Source organism: Pleurodeles waltl, chromosome 1_2, assembly GCF_031143425.1.
Source record: "Pleurodeles waltl isolate 20211129_DDA chromosome 1_2, aPleWal1.hap1.20221129, whole genome shotgun sequence".
NCBI classification, from domain to species: Eukaryota; Metazoa; Chordata; class Amphibia; order Caudata; family Salamandridae; genus Pleurodeles; species Pleurodeles waltl.
In genome coordinates, this window is record NC_090437.1 from 51,181,302 (window position 1) to 51,199,314 (window position 18,013).

General features: G+C 44.1%; 1 protein-coding gene across 3 annotated transcripts in view; it reads left to right on the plus strand.

Annotated features, from left to right (window-relative positions):
* WDFY3 (WD repeat and FYVE domain containing 3) overlaps positions 1-18,013 on the plus strand; it is a 1,200,521-nt gene that overhangs the window by 836,270 nt on the left and 346,238 nt on the right. For all 3 annotated transcript variants that reach the window (XM_069236246.1, XM_069236255.1, XM_069236264.1), the window contains one exon: positions 10,566-10,787. In XM_069236246.1, coding sequence (XP_069092347.1) covers positions 10,566-10,787 — 222 coding nt within the window. The remainder of the gene's footprint in view (positions 1-10,565; positions 10,788-18,013) is intronic.

Below are 18,013 nucleotides of genomic sequence, written 5' to 3' on the forward strand. Positions count from 1 at the left end.
GCAGTCCATACAAAGGGCAGTGAAATGTACGTCATAGTTAATGCAAGTTAAATATGTGGTCTACAAGCCTGGATTCCTTTGCACCCTATAAACGTCTAAAACACCTTGCCAGGAAAGCTTATGTTCGATGGCATGTGTGTCTGTAGATACATATGCTTTGCATAAGTCTGCCACCTAGTGTTGGGTCCACAGTGTTACAAGTTGTTTTTCTTTGAAGAATCTATTTGAGTCACAAGATCGAGTGACTCCTCCTCTTGGTGACACTGCGCATGTGCATCGAATTCTTTGTTAGATTGTTTTCTCTCTGCCATCAGGTTCGGACGTGTGTGCCTTTTGCTCCAGTATTCCTCAGCTCGGTCTATTCCGAACTGTTCTTTTAGCGACTGTATTGTAATTTAATTGCGTTTTCTCTACCTAACGTATAGATCTGAATTTCTGCGCCAGGAGTCGGCTCTTTACCCTTCGGGGTGCCAACACCCTTCTCAGGCCTACTCCTCTACGTAGTGTAGAGATATGGAGGGTTGATGGAACTGACTCCATGATTCCCACACACCGATCAACACCTGGTGTGTAACTTGTCTCTCTTTCCGGTCCATAAAGAAGAAAGCTGCAATGCCTGTGTGTCCTTTCAATCCAAGAAGACAATCCGGGACCAAAGAACACGTTGATTGGAGATTGCGTTGAAGACACCCAACAACATTCCAGGTATTTTCGGGGAAGAACACGCGCAGGAGGAGCTCGAACAGGAGGAGGCCTTCTCCATGGAAGATTCGGAGTCGGATGTCCAATCCGACACTGAGAGCCAGCTTTTTACCTCTGCACAACCTGAGTACATCTGCCCCGGCCTCCTATACAAAGACTTTAAAGAACCCCAAAATCAGGTCGCTGGACCGCCACTGCCTTTGGGCTATGGGCAGATCTGAAAGATACCTTTGGATGTCCTGCCTTCCAGCTCGGCACCAAAAATAGCCAAGACCAAAACGTCTTTGTCATCGACTCTTTGTCATCGACCTCTGGCTCCAAGACGTCCCACACAGTCTCGGGATCAAGCAGACCCCTCGATCTGAGCCTTTCAACATCACACAGAAAGCCCACCACACCGGCTTCAGAGCTGATGGCTTTGGCTCGACAGTTTAGGAAATCAAAACAGCTTTTGTAGCATTTTCAACGTTTCATAAAGGTAACCCAACATCAAAAAATAGTATAATTAGATGGATAGCCAAGTGTATTCAGACTTGTTATGTCAAACCCAAAAGGCAGTTACCTATTAACCCCAAACCACATTCCACCAGAAAGAAGGGTGCTTCTATGGCTTTTTTAGGTAACATCCCAAAAGAGGCTACTTGGCCTACACCACATACATTTACTAAACACTATTTTGTAGATGTTTTAGCACACCAGCCAGCCAGTGTTGGCCAAGCAGTGCTCAGAACACGTTTTCAGTCAACTGCAACTCCTACAGGCCAGCCACCGCTTACTTGAAGGGACTGCTTCACAGTCTATGCAAAGTATGTGTAGGTACAGCCACACAGACCATCGAACGGAAAATGTTACTTACCCAGTAGACATCTGTTTGTGGCATGTAGTGCTGTAGATTCTAAAGCACCCTTCCTCCTCCCCTGACGCCTGTGGCCGTTGTAGTTGCATTCCTATATAAATATTGCATATGTGTAAATACATTTCATGGACATCTCTTTTCCTATTACTCTCTATACACTCCTTACTTCACCTGCCTGCGGGAAAACAATCTAACAAATGACTTAATGCCCATGCGCAGTATCACCGAGAGGAGGAGTCACTCGATCTCGTTTCTTGAAAAGATTCTTCGAAGAAAAGCAACTTGTAACAGTCTGAACCCAACACTAGATGACCGACTTCAGCAAAGCATGTGAATCTACAGCACTACATGCCATGAAGAGATGTATACTAAGTAAACTTTCCCTTTTCTTAGTTTACATCTTTGATGGGGCAGCTACCGCTTTGAGAATCCTATTGGGCAGTCTTGAGGAAACAAGCATCAATCTAGGGGGGCACTGCATGCCCCCTCTAGTGTGTTAACCAAAAATTGTGACCTGCCTAATATACCTTAGGCAGATCGATTTGCAATCCCCTGCTAGTGTAAAATATGCAATGCAACCAGTTAGCATGTATAGTGCATAGAAAAATTACATATTCAGTTGCTAAACTGTCAGTTTGCAAATAGTTCTTAGTATGTCGAGCCCTTAATGAGGAACACCTATATAAGTGGCTCTCAGCGACCATAGGTGAATGGTTCCTAGATGCCCCTTTCCTTATATATTTCCGAAACATGAGTGCATCTATGATGTTCGAGACGTAGGTGAGTAATTATTTTAAGTTCTAGTCTGCATTTATGGGGTTGGTAAGGTGTTTTTCAGATAGTGCATACAGAATGTTTGGCTTGTTAGAGATGTCTTAAACCTCTTTACAAACAAAGTGATCCTCCACAGCAGTAGACAGCAACGGAGATACAGTTTTTGTCCAAAGTTTTTTAATTTATGGCTGACCCTCCCTTTAGTATTGCTCAGGACCACATTCTGGTCTGTTGTTTTGTGCTCACTGTGCAACTCTAGACACAGACCAGCTGTATTAAAATTATCCTTCGTCCTGCTCAGTGAGAACAGTCCATCCCAATCTTCCATGCCAGGACTCTTACAGCCAGAAACACAAGCAATCTCAGACTTGTAGCCTGCTTGAACCTCATCAGTGAGGTGGATCATTTGTTGTGACAACATGGGGGCACTATTTCCATTTGCTAGTGTTTTGTAAGAATCACAACCATAAATGAATGTATTTATCTTTTATACTCTGACTTTCTATACCCTTTTTCATTAGAATATTAGTGGTACATCATATTGAAAAATGACACTATGAAGAAAAATATGTAGCCTGTCTCAAAACTGAGAGCATAGCAAGCCATCTATTTTCACTTAAAATACTGCACAAAATCCTTTATTGTTCTTTCCAGGAGTCTGCAGATCCTGGTATGGATACATCAGTATACAAGGTTTAATTACTTGGCAGCAAACATCTGGTACCTTACTAAGACAATTGTGCCATTATGTTGAGAGTAGGTAATGAACATTGTACTTGTGATAGTGCTTAGGCACATGTTTTGCAATGCTTTTTCCTCGAATGTGACTGGCAACTTGAGAGTTCCTTCATAATTTTAACATCTTTAACTTATTCTGCCAGAACAGCAGGCACACAAGCATTGCTAAACATTGGTAAAATGTGGTGATATTTTATTGTTATACAGCAGTAATAACTTCAGTAAGAGAGAAATAACACCAGCTCTGTGAGCCTGGAACTTGGATTGATGGTGTGTCTTCCCTCTACCTCTGTGACTGAACATGTGATTGTTGCATATCTTGGTGAGTGCTGCAGTACTGTTAACATTGGGCTCAAGCTAGCATGCTTTACAACCTGAACTACTCTTACTCTTGCCTTCGATCCTTTCCTGATTATGCGTATCTCTGTGGTCTCAGAGAACACACAGGATGTTTGATGCAGGTTAGGAGGAGCAGTAGCAGGCACCTTGACTAAAGAAGAGAAATCAATTACTGCACACAAGAAGAAATACCAAAGATGTGCAGAAATGAAGGATCTGTCAACTGCAGCAGCCTCATAAGAAAGGTTTGAAGAAAAAATGATCGAACATGCAAATTGGTCTCAATGGTGAGGATCAAGATCATTAAGCGCCCTCAACAAAAATCAATCTGAAAAATCTATGGAAATAAAGAGTGAATTAGTCAACTTCAAGGCATTTTTAAGAAAAACAGTTTCATTTTGATTAATAAACTCAAGAAGATGAGATGAAAAGTTACAAGGGAGCATGCCAGCCAAGGCAGTTATAAGAATGTTTGGCTAAATCTTGGTTAAAAAAATATAAACCTTGAAAGAACTACAGAAGATGCTGGAAACCAAGTAGGATTACCCGAAAATTGCTAAAGGCATAATTTATTGTACCTTTGGGGCATAGCTTTTTCGGTGACTACCAGCGTTCTAATGAAATGTATATCATTCCTTTTTGAGACATTCTGTAAGAAAAAAAAATAGAGTTTTGTCTGCAACTTACTCACCTTAAGTCTCTTACCAAATGGAGACTTTAGTTGGAAGGAAAAAAGACTGAGGTGCAGTCAGAGGCTCTGATGTTTAGCTATTTCAGGACATAGCACAGACGCAGCTTTTCATGAAAAATGTTTCAAAGAAGTCACTTTCTAGAAGTGAAAAGACACATGCCCATCTTTCTTCTACCTAGATTAAACCTTGCTTCCTTACATGGAAACAATTATGTTTGATGGCATGTGTGGCTGTAGATGCACATGCTCTGCATTGTCCTGCCATCTAGTGTTGGGTCTGGAGTGGGGCAAGTTGTTTTTCTTCAAATACGTGTTTTGAGCCATAGGAATGAGTGACTCCTCCTCTCAGTGATATTGCACATGGGTATTGACTCCTTTGTTGGATTGTTTTCCCACAGGTGGGTGAGAAAGGAGTGGAAGGAATGAGGAAGACTAGACAAAGACACTCAAGCCTCTGAGATGTGAGAGACCTTCTATTTGTAAACAAAAAAGCCAAATTAAGAAAAATAATCTAAATTACCAAATTCTGGACATACTACATGAATATTGAGTACTGAGCCAAATTTTAAGATGTTTATGCGGGCAGTGGGTAGAAGCTGATCCTTGGCCATACCAATGCCCATGTAGGCCAGCAAGACAAACAGTGAGAATATAAAAAAGTTGTGGCTATGACTGATTTGCCTCTGGGTGGCACCTGTATGTGCTGTTAGAGAGGAGCTAAAAATAACCACTAGAACGAAATTCACCAAGTCTATATAACCTCTAGTTTAGATTGATTAAGGCACTTCCATGCAGCATATTTTTCTTCATAAATGAGTATTCTCTGCCATGAACAGTTTCTCTCATGGAGAAATCCCTATAGTGGGGAATCTTAGCACAGGTCTGGATGCCTGATCATTGATAAGTTAAACCGAAAGTACTAGTTCAGGGACTGAAAGATCTAATTATAAGTAATGTATGGCACCATCTATTTGACACAACACTGGGCTATATATTTTTCAGTAACATGCTAATTTATCCATAATAGATTGTGCCTAGCATAGTTGGGTACTGTGGAAATTGTAACAATAGACTACTGTGTATCAGCACCGCATAGTACTGCCATTTCTTTCACTCTGTCGTCCTATCCAAAGCCAGAACTGGGTATGTGAACAAGTTATTGCTTACAGACCCTCATTTTACCTTATGCATTACAAAAAACTGTCAAATTATATTTTCTCAAAAACGATATAGATTTCTGGGAAATGCAATTGAAAGCAGCAAAAATTTTACTTATTAGTGTATAATAATCTGTACAGTAAATAAAGGTACACTGTTCCAAGGCTTCACTGGTTTTAATAGGAGACCTGAACTATCAGGAGAAAGAGCCCTCATGCATCACAATGGATGACAAGCATCATCATCGGGCAGTGCTTCTCACCAAGCCGGCTCTGCAATGCTTGGTGGGCTCCCCGGAGGGGGCTCTTATGCCGTGTTGCTCAACTAGAGTAAGCGAGGTAGTTTACTCTAGGAATAGAATATTGGAGAGAGCAAGTGATAGTTAAAATTGGTTATTCATCATACCTAAACATCAAAAACTTTAATCAGTACAGGGTCGATGAAGACCAAGGTTAAAACAAAAAAATGAGGGTCAAAAAGGAGTACAATGCTCGAATGACTCTCCAAAGCAAACAAGATATATGAGTATAGAGCAGAGCTGTAATTTACATAGCTCCTCTACATATCAAGGCCAACATGTTTCGCGTCCTTACGGTCCCTGTGGATCCATAGACGCTTCATCAGGACCAAAAACAAATAATCTTCTCCAAAAAACAATATGATAAGCAAAAATATCTGTATCTAAGACTCCTGAGCTCAAAGGTGAAACAGTCACTTACATAGTAATCGCATAGTCAGGTAACCCTAAAAAACAGAAAACATGAACAACGCAGTACGTCATGAAAAATAACAATAATTAGTATATTAAAATTGTGAGTGGTCACACATCACACGTGAAAAGTGCAAAAAGTGCGATACCAAAGAAGCAGTCAGAAAGGCTTACCATCCCTTATTGTAGGAATAGGCTCCTTGGGACACAAGTATTATGGACTTAAATTATTCTCTGTTTAAAATGACAAAACAAAGTGAAATATATCCACTCAGGTAGTTGTAATTCCTCGCTGTGTGGATTGTCATGACACCCACGTGCTAGGTTAGATTCTTTTTTTTTCAGTATCTTCCAAATATAAGGACTTTTGTTTGATTTACCTGGAGGTGATTGGCCAAGTTGTATCCATTCAGAGCATTCAAAGCGTGTTGGATACTTGTTTTTGTGTAATCCATGAACACAATGTTGTCCGCATTTTGAATAATGTGCAGCTTAGTTCTTTATAACTTGGCAGGGACCAGGCAACCTGAATTAATGGATTTCCCTAAATCAGGGGTCCTGCTTCAAGCCTCGATTGGTGTTAGTTTTACGACTGACTGTACTAGGTCTAGTTTTCACACTCACCCATGTCCTGGTGAATATTGAGGATATTGCTCTTAGCAGTGTTGGGGGATGCCCCAAGAATTAAGCTTCCTCCATAGGGTTGACCAGTCAACCCTGTCGAATACTGCACTATAATCAATAAAAGAGTGGTAACTTGTTACTTTGTGCAGCCTCATGTCTCAGGAAGGATAGTGATATAAGGTCCACTGTGGAAGCTGTAGTCTGGAAGCCTGATTGGAAAAATGACAAAAGTTTGGATGCCTGGTCATTGCCTCTTCAATTAATGATTCTAGGGTGGAATATTATGTGAAATTTGTTCCCACAGACTGGCTGCTGTACTGGTCAGAGGACTGCAGCACATATAGCCCCAATATGTGCCTTACCGAAGCCGCTTCTGGAGCTTCATTTTCCCTAGTAACATTGCTTTTTTTTTTTAGTTTGTTGGCATGATCCCAGAGCACCTTTAGTTTGGATCTTTGAGCAGCTGAAAAATAATGGTTCATTGCTTTGATTCCCTACCCTTTTGTGTTCCCAGATTGTTTATTTATGGATTAATTTCAAATGTTTTACTGCCGCTGCTAGTGGAGGGCTCTTGTTTATGTGCCTGTTGTGCTCTGCAAAGAGCTTTTCTAGTAGGAATGAAGGCTTTACTGTACTCTGTTTTGGTTCTCAATTTTCTGTCATGCCTCGGACAGACTGACTTGCACCTGTTAACTGGCAACAGGGCTCTGTGATCTTTGACATGATTAGCCCACTCCTATGGCACCAATTCGAGGTGATTAGCACTTAGCATGGCCTCCTGTTTGCCTAGCCAGGTAGTGACTAATGCTTTGTGTCCTGCCCTCCCCTTGATTCTTCTAGTAGGTTCACACTTTCTCCCCTGTTGAGAAGCTCACCTGGTTGTTTCTGGCTGTCGCATGAGATGTTGTGCCTAGAGTGCACCTAAGAGGATTATGATCACTTTCTAATCTGTTAGCTATTTCAAACTTTGAAGGACATAGTTGATGGTCAAAATTCCTTTACAAGTTGGAAGGAACGGCCGTTTGACCAGTTTCATCTTGGTCTACTGCTGCGCCAAGATCAGTTTGTAGGCTGACAAAGTCCTGCATACTTGACTCCGCCTTCGGCTGGGTATTGCTGTCAGGTACTGCCCCCATACCTTGCATATTAAAGTCGCCTGCAATTATAATTTCATGTCGAGGGTGGTCCAGGAAAAGTGATTCAAGGCAATCAAGCAGATCCCCTACCAGCATCATCTTGGCTTTTTTTTGGGCTTTAAGATAAAAGCTAACAAGTATCAGTCCATTCGCTTTCTGATTGATTTTCAAGCCGGTAATGGAAACTGCTTGAGTCCCCATGAGGCCGAAACTCAGAGCAGTAGCCTCCAGTTTACATGAATGATAAACGAAGATAGAAAGACCGCTGAACGGATGTCCGAAGAGACTTGAGTGGACTGCCTGTGAAAAGATCTCATGGAAATCTGGCAGCATTGTTGGGGCAAGGACCCGTCTCCTGTAGGCACAAAATATAATTTGTATCCAGATAGGTCATTGCATCCCTGCTTGTTATCACACTTTTAAGGCCATGTTCTGGGCTGGGGTGATAGCCCAAGCTCTTGGTTGAGGGGATCTCGAATTTCCTCCGCTTCCTGTGTAAGTCATTTGAGGTAACACAGTGATCTTCCCTATGGTTTGGAGTGCATGAGACTGTTAGGGAGCATGATCTCTCTTCCTTCTCCCTATACCATCCATGATTTCCTCCTGTAGTTCCCTTCAAAACATGAATGCTTGTCTTGCGGGAGGTTGTAACAGAATGTATGGATATTTAATTGGCAAAGGTTTAAAAAGTTCTGTCCCCTATCCAGCAAATGTGTTTTTTCCACCCATACTGCATCTCTGTGGTCCTCTCGCTTCTCTTCACCATTTGAGTTTAAGATCGGGGGATCAAATCACAACCATCCAAGGTTCTCAGACGTTTAGTCCTTCAGTGAAACTATGTGGCCTAGCAATTTCAACAAGTTTCCTATGTTGAGCATGTCATAGAAAACTTTGGGGCAATAACAGGGTATAAAAACCAGCTCTGGGCCATCACGCAGGTCCTCCTCTCTTGCAGGCTGGATGTTAAGCTTGGATTGTCCTCAGTAGACTGAGAGTTGCCCTCTGCTGGTCAGTGAGGGTTCAAAAAGGTTGCAGTTCAATGAGGTGCCTGTGCTCTTATTCCCATAATGGAAGCTAGCTAAAAGATCTTGGCTAGCGCTGTCCAACTCCGGACCCGTGTTTGCAGCACATGCAAGTTCTTGCTCCTTGAAGGCCACAAAGGTTCTGCTTGGTTGCAGTCCGTGCAGGGAAGGGGGGCCTATACTCGCCATAAGGGTTAAATCCAGATGGAGCATCTATGCACATGCCATATGAGTGTGCAGCTTTGTCTGCAACACATCTGGAAGCTCTGAGGAGCAACACCAGAGTGTCCACCTGTGCTCTCTGCATCTCGGGGGCAGTCTGTGGCCCAGCTGATGCGCCACCAGGATGACACACAGTTGATTGCTGAGCTAAGAACTGTAAAGGATTGATAACATGCCTGGGTTTGAGAAGCCAATTTGGTAAGGGTTTATCTGACAGTGGACTTCAGGGAAGGATAAATACACTTACTGAGATCTTAACCATTGAATACATAGCACATACCCCTGCAGTTGAATGACTCCACTGAGCCCCTGACTGCGTGGTGAACCAATGCTTTGTAGTTTTGTCAAATGTTACAAATAGTGCTTATTTTTTAATCAAAGTGCTAAGCCCCAGCATATTTCTCTGGAGCTAAAAGAACAGACAGTGGATGGAATACTGAACAAATGAAACATTCACCCCAGTCACAGATCTGAGTTTAAGCCATTGTTTTTTTGCTCACCATGCGACCTCAGTTTAGACCCAGCCATATACAAATCAGTCTTGACCTTGCTTCACATGGGAACAGCCTAGCCTGAACTGCCAGGGCAGGTCCTTCCTGGACCGGAAAGAAGCATCCTGGGACTGGTTTTGGGGTATTACCCCTCATCAGCCAGGCTAGCTTAAATCCAGAGGCACAGTGAGTACAGGACCCAAGTCTGGGCATAGCATTCCCACTTAAGGCAACAAAAGCAATAACAACAGATGATGGCCATATTGCTGAACAAATCAAACATTCATCCCGATCACAGATCTGGGCTTAATCCATTGTTTGTTTGCTCACCACACCCCACCAGTTTAGAATGTTTCTCTATGTGGTAAATAAAGTGAGCTAGACATTAGAGTACAAAAGATTGCTCACTTCTGTACTCTGAGCACCCTGAGCTACTTTCACTCAGGAGGCTCGGAGGATAAGTGACCTAGTGGCTAAGCTGCTAGCTATGGGTCTGGAGACCTGGATTTGACTCCCTGCCTTTGCACTGATTACTGTGATTCTAGGAAAACCCTTACAATTGTTGTGCCTAAAAATGACAGTATGTGAAATGTAACCGTGTAACTCAAACTTGTAAAATACTAATAGATGTACAAGTGCCTGTACATTCCCAACACCCCCCTAATTTACAACTCTTGTTGCTTCTCACCTATGCTTGCACCATAGAATCAATCACACATTCGCATACATGCATTCCTCAAGACTCAGTTCTGAATCACAAATATTAGACTGCTTTATTTTTTGTCCTGTGGACTAGATGGTAAGGTTTTAATGCATGAATGAAAGCTGTTATGTTTCATAGTCATTTGGTTTCTTGTAAAGGGTAGTTGCTTTGTGCTTGTCATATTTTTCACAATCACTTGTAAGCAGGTGGTGGATTTTAGTGATTGGATCCTTAAAGTTGGGTTTATGAATGTGTGAAAGTCTTTATGAAACTGTTTTACCTTGTTTATCCTAACCCTCTTAGTTGTGTGATAATGTAGTGTGTATGTGCCACCACTATTTAGTGTATTACCGCATTCCCATAGTCTGTTAAACATATCTGTAAATCTTTATACTTACAGCGCCAGCACAATGTCACAAAGTATGTAACTGATGAGTGGTGCCAGACAGAGCATGAGCTTCTGCGGGAGAGAAGCCTTTGGGGTCCTCCAATTGGTTCCCACCTGGACAAATGGATGTTGGAGATGACGGAAGGGCCCTGCAGGATGAGGAAGAAAACTGTGCGGAATGACATGTTCTATGTTCACTATCCTTACTACCCCGGCTGTGAACCTGGAGACACTGTAAGTTCTGAAGGCTCTGAGCAAGCTTTGGAAATCTTTAAACTCTTTTACTCAGTAAAACTTAATAATACAGAGTGATTAGAGTGATTACTAGTGTGATTAAGTGAACTTGTAGGTGCATCTAGAGTGTCTGCAGGAATAAAACACTGACTGGGTTCATTCTGCAGAAAAGACTTGGTCTGCTAAAATGTTACCTTTTTATTTTTTCTTAAACCCTTATTAGATCATATTATTACTTGTGTGGATTACTATTTGTACGAAAGTCACTCTTTTTGGCATGGTTACCCCCACTTTTTGCCTTTTGTCAATTTGATTAGACTGTTTTCACTGAGATCCTACTAATCAGGACCCCAGTGATTGTGTTCTCTCCTTTAAATTTGGTTACCGTGGTACCCTTTACACCCCACAATTGGCATACTGGTGTACCCCTGTAGGTCTCTAGTACATGGTACTTAGGTACTCAGGGCATTGGTACACCAGCCCCTCCTCCCCCATGAGCTGCAGCATGTATTATGCCACCCATGGGAGCCCATGCAAACTGTGTCTGCAGGCCTGCCACTTGCAGCTAGAGTGAAAAGGTGCATGCACCCTTTCACTGCTGGTCACTACTCAGGTCACTGTAAGTCACCCCTATGGCAGGCCCTTCCAGCCCTAAGGGCAGAGTGCAGGTCCCTATGTGTGTGGGCACCCCTGCATGAGCAGAGGTGCGTCTGTGAGCACCAGTTTCAATTCCCTGCACTTCTGAAGTGCTGGGAAGCCATTTTAGCTATGTACTGGCCATGGGTCATCACCTGTGGCCCAGCTACATAATAGTAATTCCAAACCGAGGCATGTATGATATCAAACATGTCAGAATACTACCCCAATACTGATGCCAGTATTGGTAGCATGATTCCATGCACTCTGGGGGTTCCTTAGAGAACCCCAGAGTGCATGGGATAATGGAATCTACTAGTCTTCCAGGGTCTGCGAGCAGCCCACGATGCTGCAGCCCCCTCAGACAGGATTCTGCCCTCCTGCTGCTTGACCAACTCAAGCAGCGGAAGGCAGATCAAAAGATTTCCTGTGGGAGAGAGGTGCAACTTACTCTCCCTTGGAATTAGGTGTTACATGGCTTGGGGAGGGGGTAGCCTTCCCATGCCCCCGCCTTGCTTTGAAGGGCACATTTGGTGCCCTCCTTGCATAATTCGGTTTGCACCAGTCCAGCTCTGGCACAAAACCACACAAAAGAAAGGGGAGTGACCACTCCCCTGTCCATCACTACCCCAGGGGTGGTGCCCAGAGCTCCTCCAGATGGCCACTCGATTCTACCATCTTGAAACCAAGATTGGAAGAGGTCCTTGGGAGAGTCTGAGTGGTCAGGTTAGGCAGGTGACATCAGTGACCCTCTCTGAAGGTGGTCACCTTGCAAAGTGACCAAGCCCCTTTTTGGACTATTTAGGGACTCCCTTGAGGGTGGGTCCCAAGATTCGGCGTGCAAGATGCCTCTGCAACAACCTTTTCTGCTCCTGGTCACCGGAACCGCTGCTGGACTTCACAGGAACCAAACAAGACTGCAAAATGGAGACAACCTTGCCCTGCAACATTGTTTCCACAGCTCCTGTCACCCCTTTGCAACATTTCCATGGCTGTGCATCATCTGGGGTCGGCATGACTTCAGCTGCACCAAAGAATCAAGAAGGAATCTCCTTTGGATTGAAGGAGTAACTCCCCTGCACCCGCAGGCACCTTAGGCAACGACGTCCGGCTGCTGAGATCTTCTGTCCTCTGGTTCTGCAAAGATTCTCTAACACTGGTGGTGGTTTGGAGGGGTCACCTGGGTCCTCTTTGCCTTCTGTCCAACTTGGGAGACTGTTAGCCCTTGCCTCTTCCTCCAGGACAGAATCCCTGTGTAGAGTGACTGTTGCAGCATCCAAGGCTTCTTGACTCCTGCTCCGAGAGATCTTCAGGCTCCGAGTGGCACCGGCCCCCAGCACTCTACCTCTGCAATGACAGTCTCTTTTCTGCTAATCCAGCGACATGGGACTCCTCTTCAGGTGTGCTGCTTGGGCTTCACTGCTACCTACCATGCCTACTGCCAGTGGGTTGCTCATCGGGGCTCCGACTGCTTCTTCTGGCTCTCCTGACATCTGAGGGTCAGCCAAGGGTCGAGTCCTCAGGCCCTTGCTGGTCCTCTCCAGCCCTGCAAATCTTCTTCAGCTCTAAGTTGCATTTGCTTGTGCTTGTTGGTGGTCCTCCTGACTACTGACCCGTCTGCAATCCGGTGACCGTCGAGGGACAGCTCCTAGGTGACTTCAGGGACTTCTCTGCATTTCCTGGACTCCGCTGCTGGCCTTCATCCATCACTGTTGTCCTGGATCTTCACCCACAAAAGGGTGGGCATTGCCTCCTGCCTTGCCTGGATAATCCTGCATGGCCTGGACTCTGTCCCCTTTTCCCACAGGTCCTCTTCATCCGGAATCCACTTGAGTTCCACAGGCCTGGTCCTTGTCTTGCTGTACTCTAGTATTGTAGAAAATTGAACCAAATGCCTTTGCTGAATTAGGAACTTGCCACCTTTTTATATCTGTGATCAGGCAATTCCTCCATTTCTATCTGTGTCTTTTTCTGTCCTGCCACACTACTAAGTGATCAGGCCACACATCATATTATAAATCTTGCCCCTGCTCCTTTTCTTTTGTTCTCTTCTGGTTTTCTTTGCATAAAGTTGTGTTTTGGTGGTCTAGCCTTGAGCCAACTGTCCACACGTACTGAGACATAAAGGCAGACCAGTCAAGCACCTGTACCTATGCCGCTGGTACCATCTGGGCACCATGTCTATCTTCATGACAAATACGATCATCTCTGTATGGCATTCTTCGATCACATACAGGAGGTCTGTCCTGCTTGCACTACCGATTCACACGTCACTACCCAAGACCCTGCACAATCAAATTTAGCTATGTACTTACTGAAGAACCCAACCCTATGTTTGTCAGCACAACCGTGCTGCAGTCCCCAGACTCTGAATGTATTGCTCATAACCACAAGCTCATTCATTAAATGCTGGTTGAACCTAAAAATATAACTGGCCACAGCAGTCACTGTCTGCAGTCATAATTTAAATCACTTCTATGACAGATTTTTCATGGTTAGGACTGTAAGCTGGTTTCCGTGCAGTGGATCTTCACTAATGGCATGCAAATTAGGCTCCAGTGAAAACATACTTCTCTGCTGAAAGTTAGAGCGACTGGATTTTGCAAGGCTCTCAACGTGTGAAAATATAAAGCTAGTAGACTACAGGCTTGCAGTTATATATTTCAAATGATAGGAATAATAAACACGTTTCAGCAAACAGGAATGAGATCCTAGGTTGTAAATTGCCTCTTAAATATATCACTTTTTAAATAAGACTTCCTCTTCTGTAAACCATGTACATACTCATAAGTTATAGTGTTTGGAACAGAGAATGAATGTCAGCAATGTGGGAGCATAGAACAAAGCATACTTTGACATCTTGGATACAGCTGTAGAAAGCCCCTAAATAGTAGCTCCAAGAGACACGTAGTTTGTTACTCAGGGAAGCAATTTTGATGCGATTATGAGGATAAATAAATTCAATCCTATTCCTTCATCAGTGCAAGAAAAGTTTTATTGGGAGTGTGTTCTACCTTAAATTGATACAGTACAACGGCTGCTAATTTTATGGAATCCCTTCAATTCAGTGCATGTTTCCAAAGTGGCCTTCAGTTTTATCAAAATATAGTGCTCATTGTACTGAAAATGCAGCAGTGTCATAAACAAAGTACCTGAATTACTCATGGAAGGTAAGCAGTTCTCTGAGCTAGTAGGGAGTATTAAATATAGGTTACTCTATTCTGCCCACTGCTTAGTTTAAATGTTAGTGTGCTACAAGAGATTATCTTTTAGGCTCCATGCTTGGTGTGATTGCCAAAGTTCAGGCACATGAAAATGTATTATTATTGTTTCTCTCTCTTTTTAACAGTGTGCTTTGCATTCATGTTGAGATTGTAATTAAAGATGTTCAGATGAGCCAGGCAGTTTAGATTAATTGTTATAAACTTCCCCAGATCTTTTAATGATTTTAATTTTGCTGGTGTGACTAAATGAATTCTGTAATATTCTCAAGATATAGTTTAAACAATCTGGACGCTTGGGTTTGCATTTTCATTAAAGGTTAAATGTGCTGCTAAAATTGGAGAAAACTGTTTTTAATCACCGTCATTGTCCAAGGGAAAGTCATTTTCAGTTAAGCCTCACTGCCTTTTCCATTAAATAAATCTGTCTCTTCATAACACTATAATCAACCTTTTCTGTCCTCAGCATTGGCTTATCTTTACTGAATAGAAACATATTTGTGATTTTCCTTTATCTGATAGAGACATCTAGCTGCAGATTCCTTACCTTAGAATTCTCCCCCTAATGTTTCTATGTGGTGTCTCAGGGAACACCACAATGATGACGAGTGCAGCTCCTGCTGACACCTTCGTCCAAAGGCGTTGCGGGAATGGTGTATGAAGATCCTGCCTTTGCGTCTGGCGGAGGCCCGCTTCATCTGTCTCATGCTGGGTCCCGGGGATTGCAAGTCCATTCCAAGAGCAACATTGACGTTGAAGGAGAAAGCTTCGAAATGCGGGCGGTCTAAGTCTCGGCTTCCACCGACATCAAGTAAGTCCTGCGTTCCTGACACCCCCCTCCCAGCCTCCGGCTGAGGAGTTGGCGCATGAGTCCACCCGAGCCTCCCTGCTTTTCCCAGAGCCGGGACGACTCTGGCCCAGATGCTACATTATTATAATTCCCTCCATGTCATCTTTGGGCCCCTACCTCCGTCTGGTGCGTTTTCAAGCCCCAAGGAGGTGAGAGGTATCCTACCTGACTCCACACAGACAGACTCGCCCTCTGCATCAGATAGGCCCTCTGAATTGATACTCAAATCTATACTGACTCCAGTGCACAGCCCTTCAGAGGTCCCACCTGCGATGCCAGAATTCGATCAGTGGAAAGAGGCGGCACCAGTTGATGCCAAGCCGATCACCCTCTCCGATGCTGCAACGACCCCAAACGGCATATGGTGTGGGCCAGTGGTTCCGTCCAGCTCAGATACCTTCCCTCCTCCTTCTACACAGTCCCTTGCTGTTTTTCCTCTGGAGAAGTAGGCTTTTGGAGGTGAAGGAGAAGGGATGGGGTTTAGCAACCCCATGGACAAAACTGTCCAGCCTCCTCTAGAGGGTAGATGGCTAATGGAGCTGGGTGAGGCTAGTGGCCTTGAGTCCTCACTGGCTTCGGATTTCCTTCCCACTCCCCAGCCTTGCAACAGATGCAAGCTCCTTTTTCACCGAGGTGCTAAAGAGGGCAGCTCCAAGCCTAGATTTGTAGTTCCCTCTGTGGAGGTATCCACTGATCCTTTGATAACAGTGCTTCAACAAGGCCTAACAGGAATAGAACCTGTGCTTTCATATAGTGAAGCACTGTATGATCTTTAATCAGGGGCCTGGGCTAAATCCACTACGGAGGCCCCTGTGGAGCAGTCTATAGATACTGACCCACCCCAGGGGACCTAGTTTGTCTCCTCCGGCACCCAACTCCGAGGAGTTTTGTGTTCCAGGCAGCTATGGCTTCCTCTGACCCCCAGTGTCCTCCTCAGCGTCCTTCGGACAGGGAGTCCAGAGAGGCAGCTAGGTTTGCCATAAAGTGTGGTATGAATACAACAGATTCAGTAGGTCGGGCCATGGCTTATTCTTTAGCGCTGCGCTGTCATGTCTAGCTACGCCACTTTAGCTTTTCAGAGGCTGTCTGATCCACTCTGGAAGACATGTCCTTCGATGGCGCCCGCCTGTTCAGCACACATGCTGATTCTGCGTTACAATGCTTTAGACAGTCGGCGTGGAACAGACTCTTAAATTGGGCTATTCCTATACTTACGGATGGACCCATTTCAGAGTGGGGTCGTATACTTCCTGTCGAGTCCAAGTTTAAGCACCTTTTTTTTTTTGCTTCAGTCTGAACCATTCCATTTTCTGGTGGCACCAGGTGCGATGTTCCTGCCTTCTACAGTTAGTACTATTTTTCCTAAGGTTAATCAATGACAGCTTTTTGTTGTTGCTGTCTGGGAGGTATATTTTTTGGTGCCCTAAGTAGGTTTAGTACCTGTTGAAACAGGGTTTTTTCTTTTTCCACGGGCTGCATGTGCTAGTTACCAGAATGGTATGTTTCCTGCTCTGTGTAGATCATGTTCTGTATGCCTTATAGGCGTTACTGTATATCTTTGTGGTACTTTTGGTATCCCTTAAAGGGGACTTAGAATTTTAACTCCCTGGGAGCTTTTGTACATGGCTGGCTCACCGCTTACACAAATGTCTATTTATGGTGAATCTCACTACGTATGCTTATCTTTCTAATGTTGTTGTTCTCGTGGGAGACTTGCTCTCCCATTTGGAGCAGTGGGGCAAGTGGTACCGCCATTCCACATCCTTGCATTCTTGCACTTTTTTAGCGCGCTACTCTTGCTGTTCCTCAGCAGCATGGGCTCTTGCGCTGGTATGTCACTTTTTTCTTGTGCAGCCTGTCTTGTTGTCCTTACACTGCCTCCTCACTGCAAGAAGATGTGAGATACTTATTGCTTAGAGACAAGGTCCTGTGCCTCGGCTGCTACAGGCCCCTCTTAGACAAGAGACCACCCAGATTTCTTACCGACCTTCTCATCCTCCCCGCTCTGCTGACAGATTTCTAAAGCTGAGGGTACTCTCTTTCGGGGCCCTAGTTTAGACACTTGGTGTGGGAAGTCGTTATACTGTAACTGGATGTCTGCGCACCAACGTGTCACCTATGAAAAGTGACTGCAATGTCACTTTTGGTGCGCATGACATCGACAGTGTCATACAGCTTCCTTTCTTGGCATTAAGATTCCTTCATTGGGGGTTTGTCATTAACTGACATAGAGATGTCTCTTTTTTGGCACACTGTTTTCATGTGTTTCTATAAGTGGCTCTGCGTTTTTGGCATGGAAAACAGTCACAGAAGAAACTGACGTCCGCGTAACGCTCTCTTCCCATGTGCACAGGTAGTGCTGGGGACAAAATTTCTGGATCCAGTCTGGTGCCTGGGGGAGAATTCTGAGGTAAGGAATCTGCAACTACATTATCTCTCTACCAGATGAAGTGTCACCAAAGGTAAGTAACTTGTTTGTTTTGCTCCCGAAGCTTCGGCATTGTCTAATTAAAAGTCAA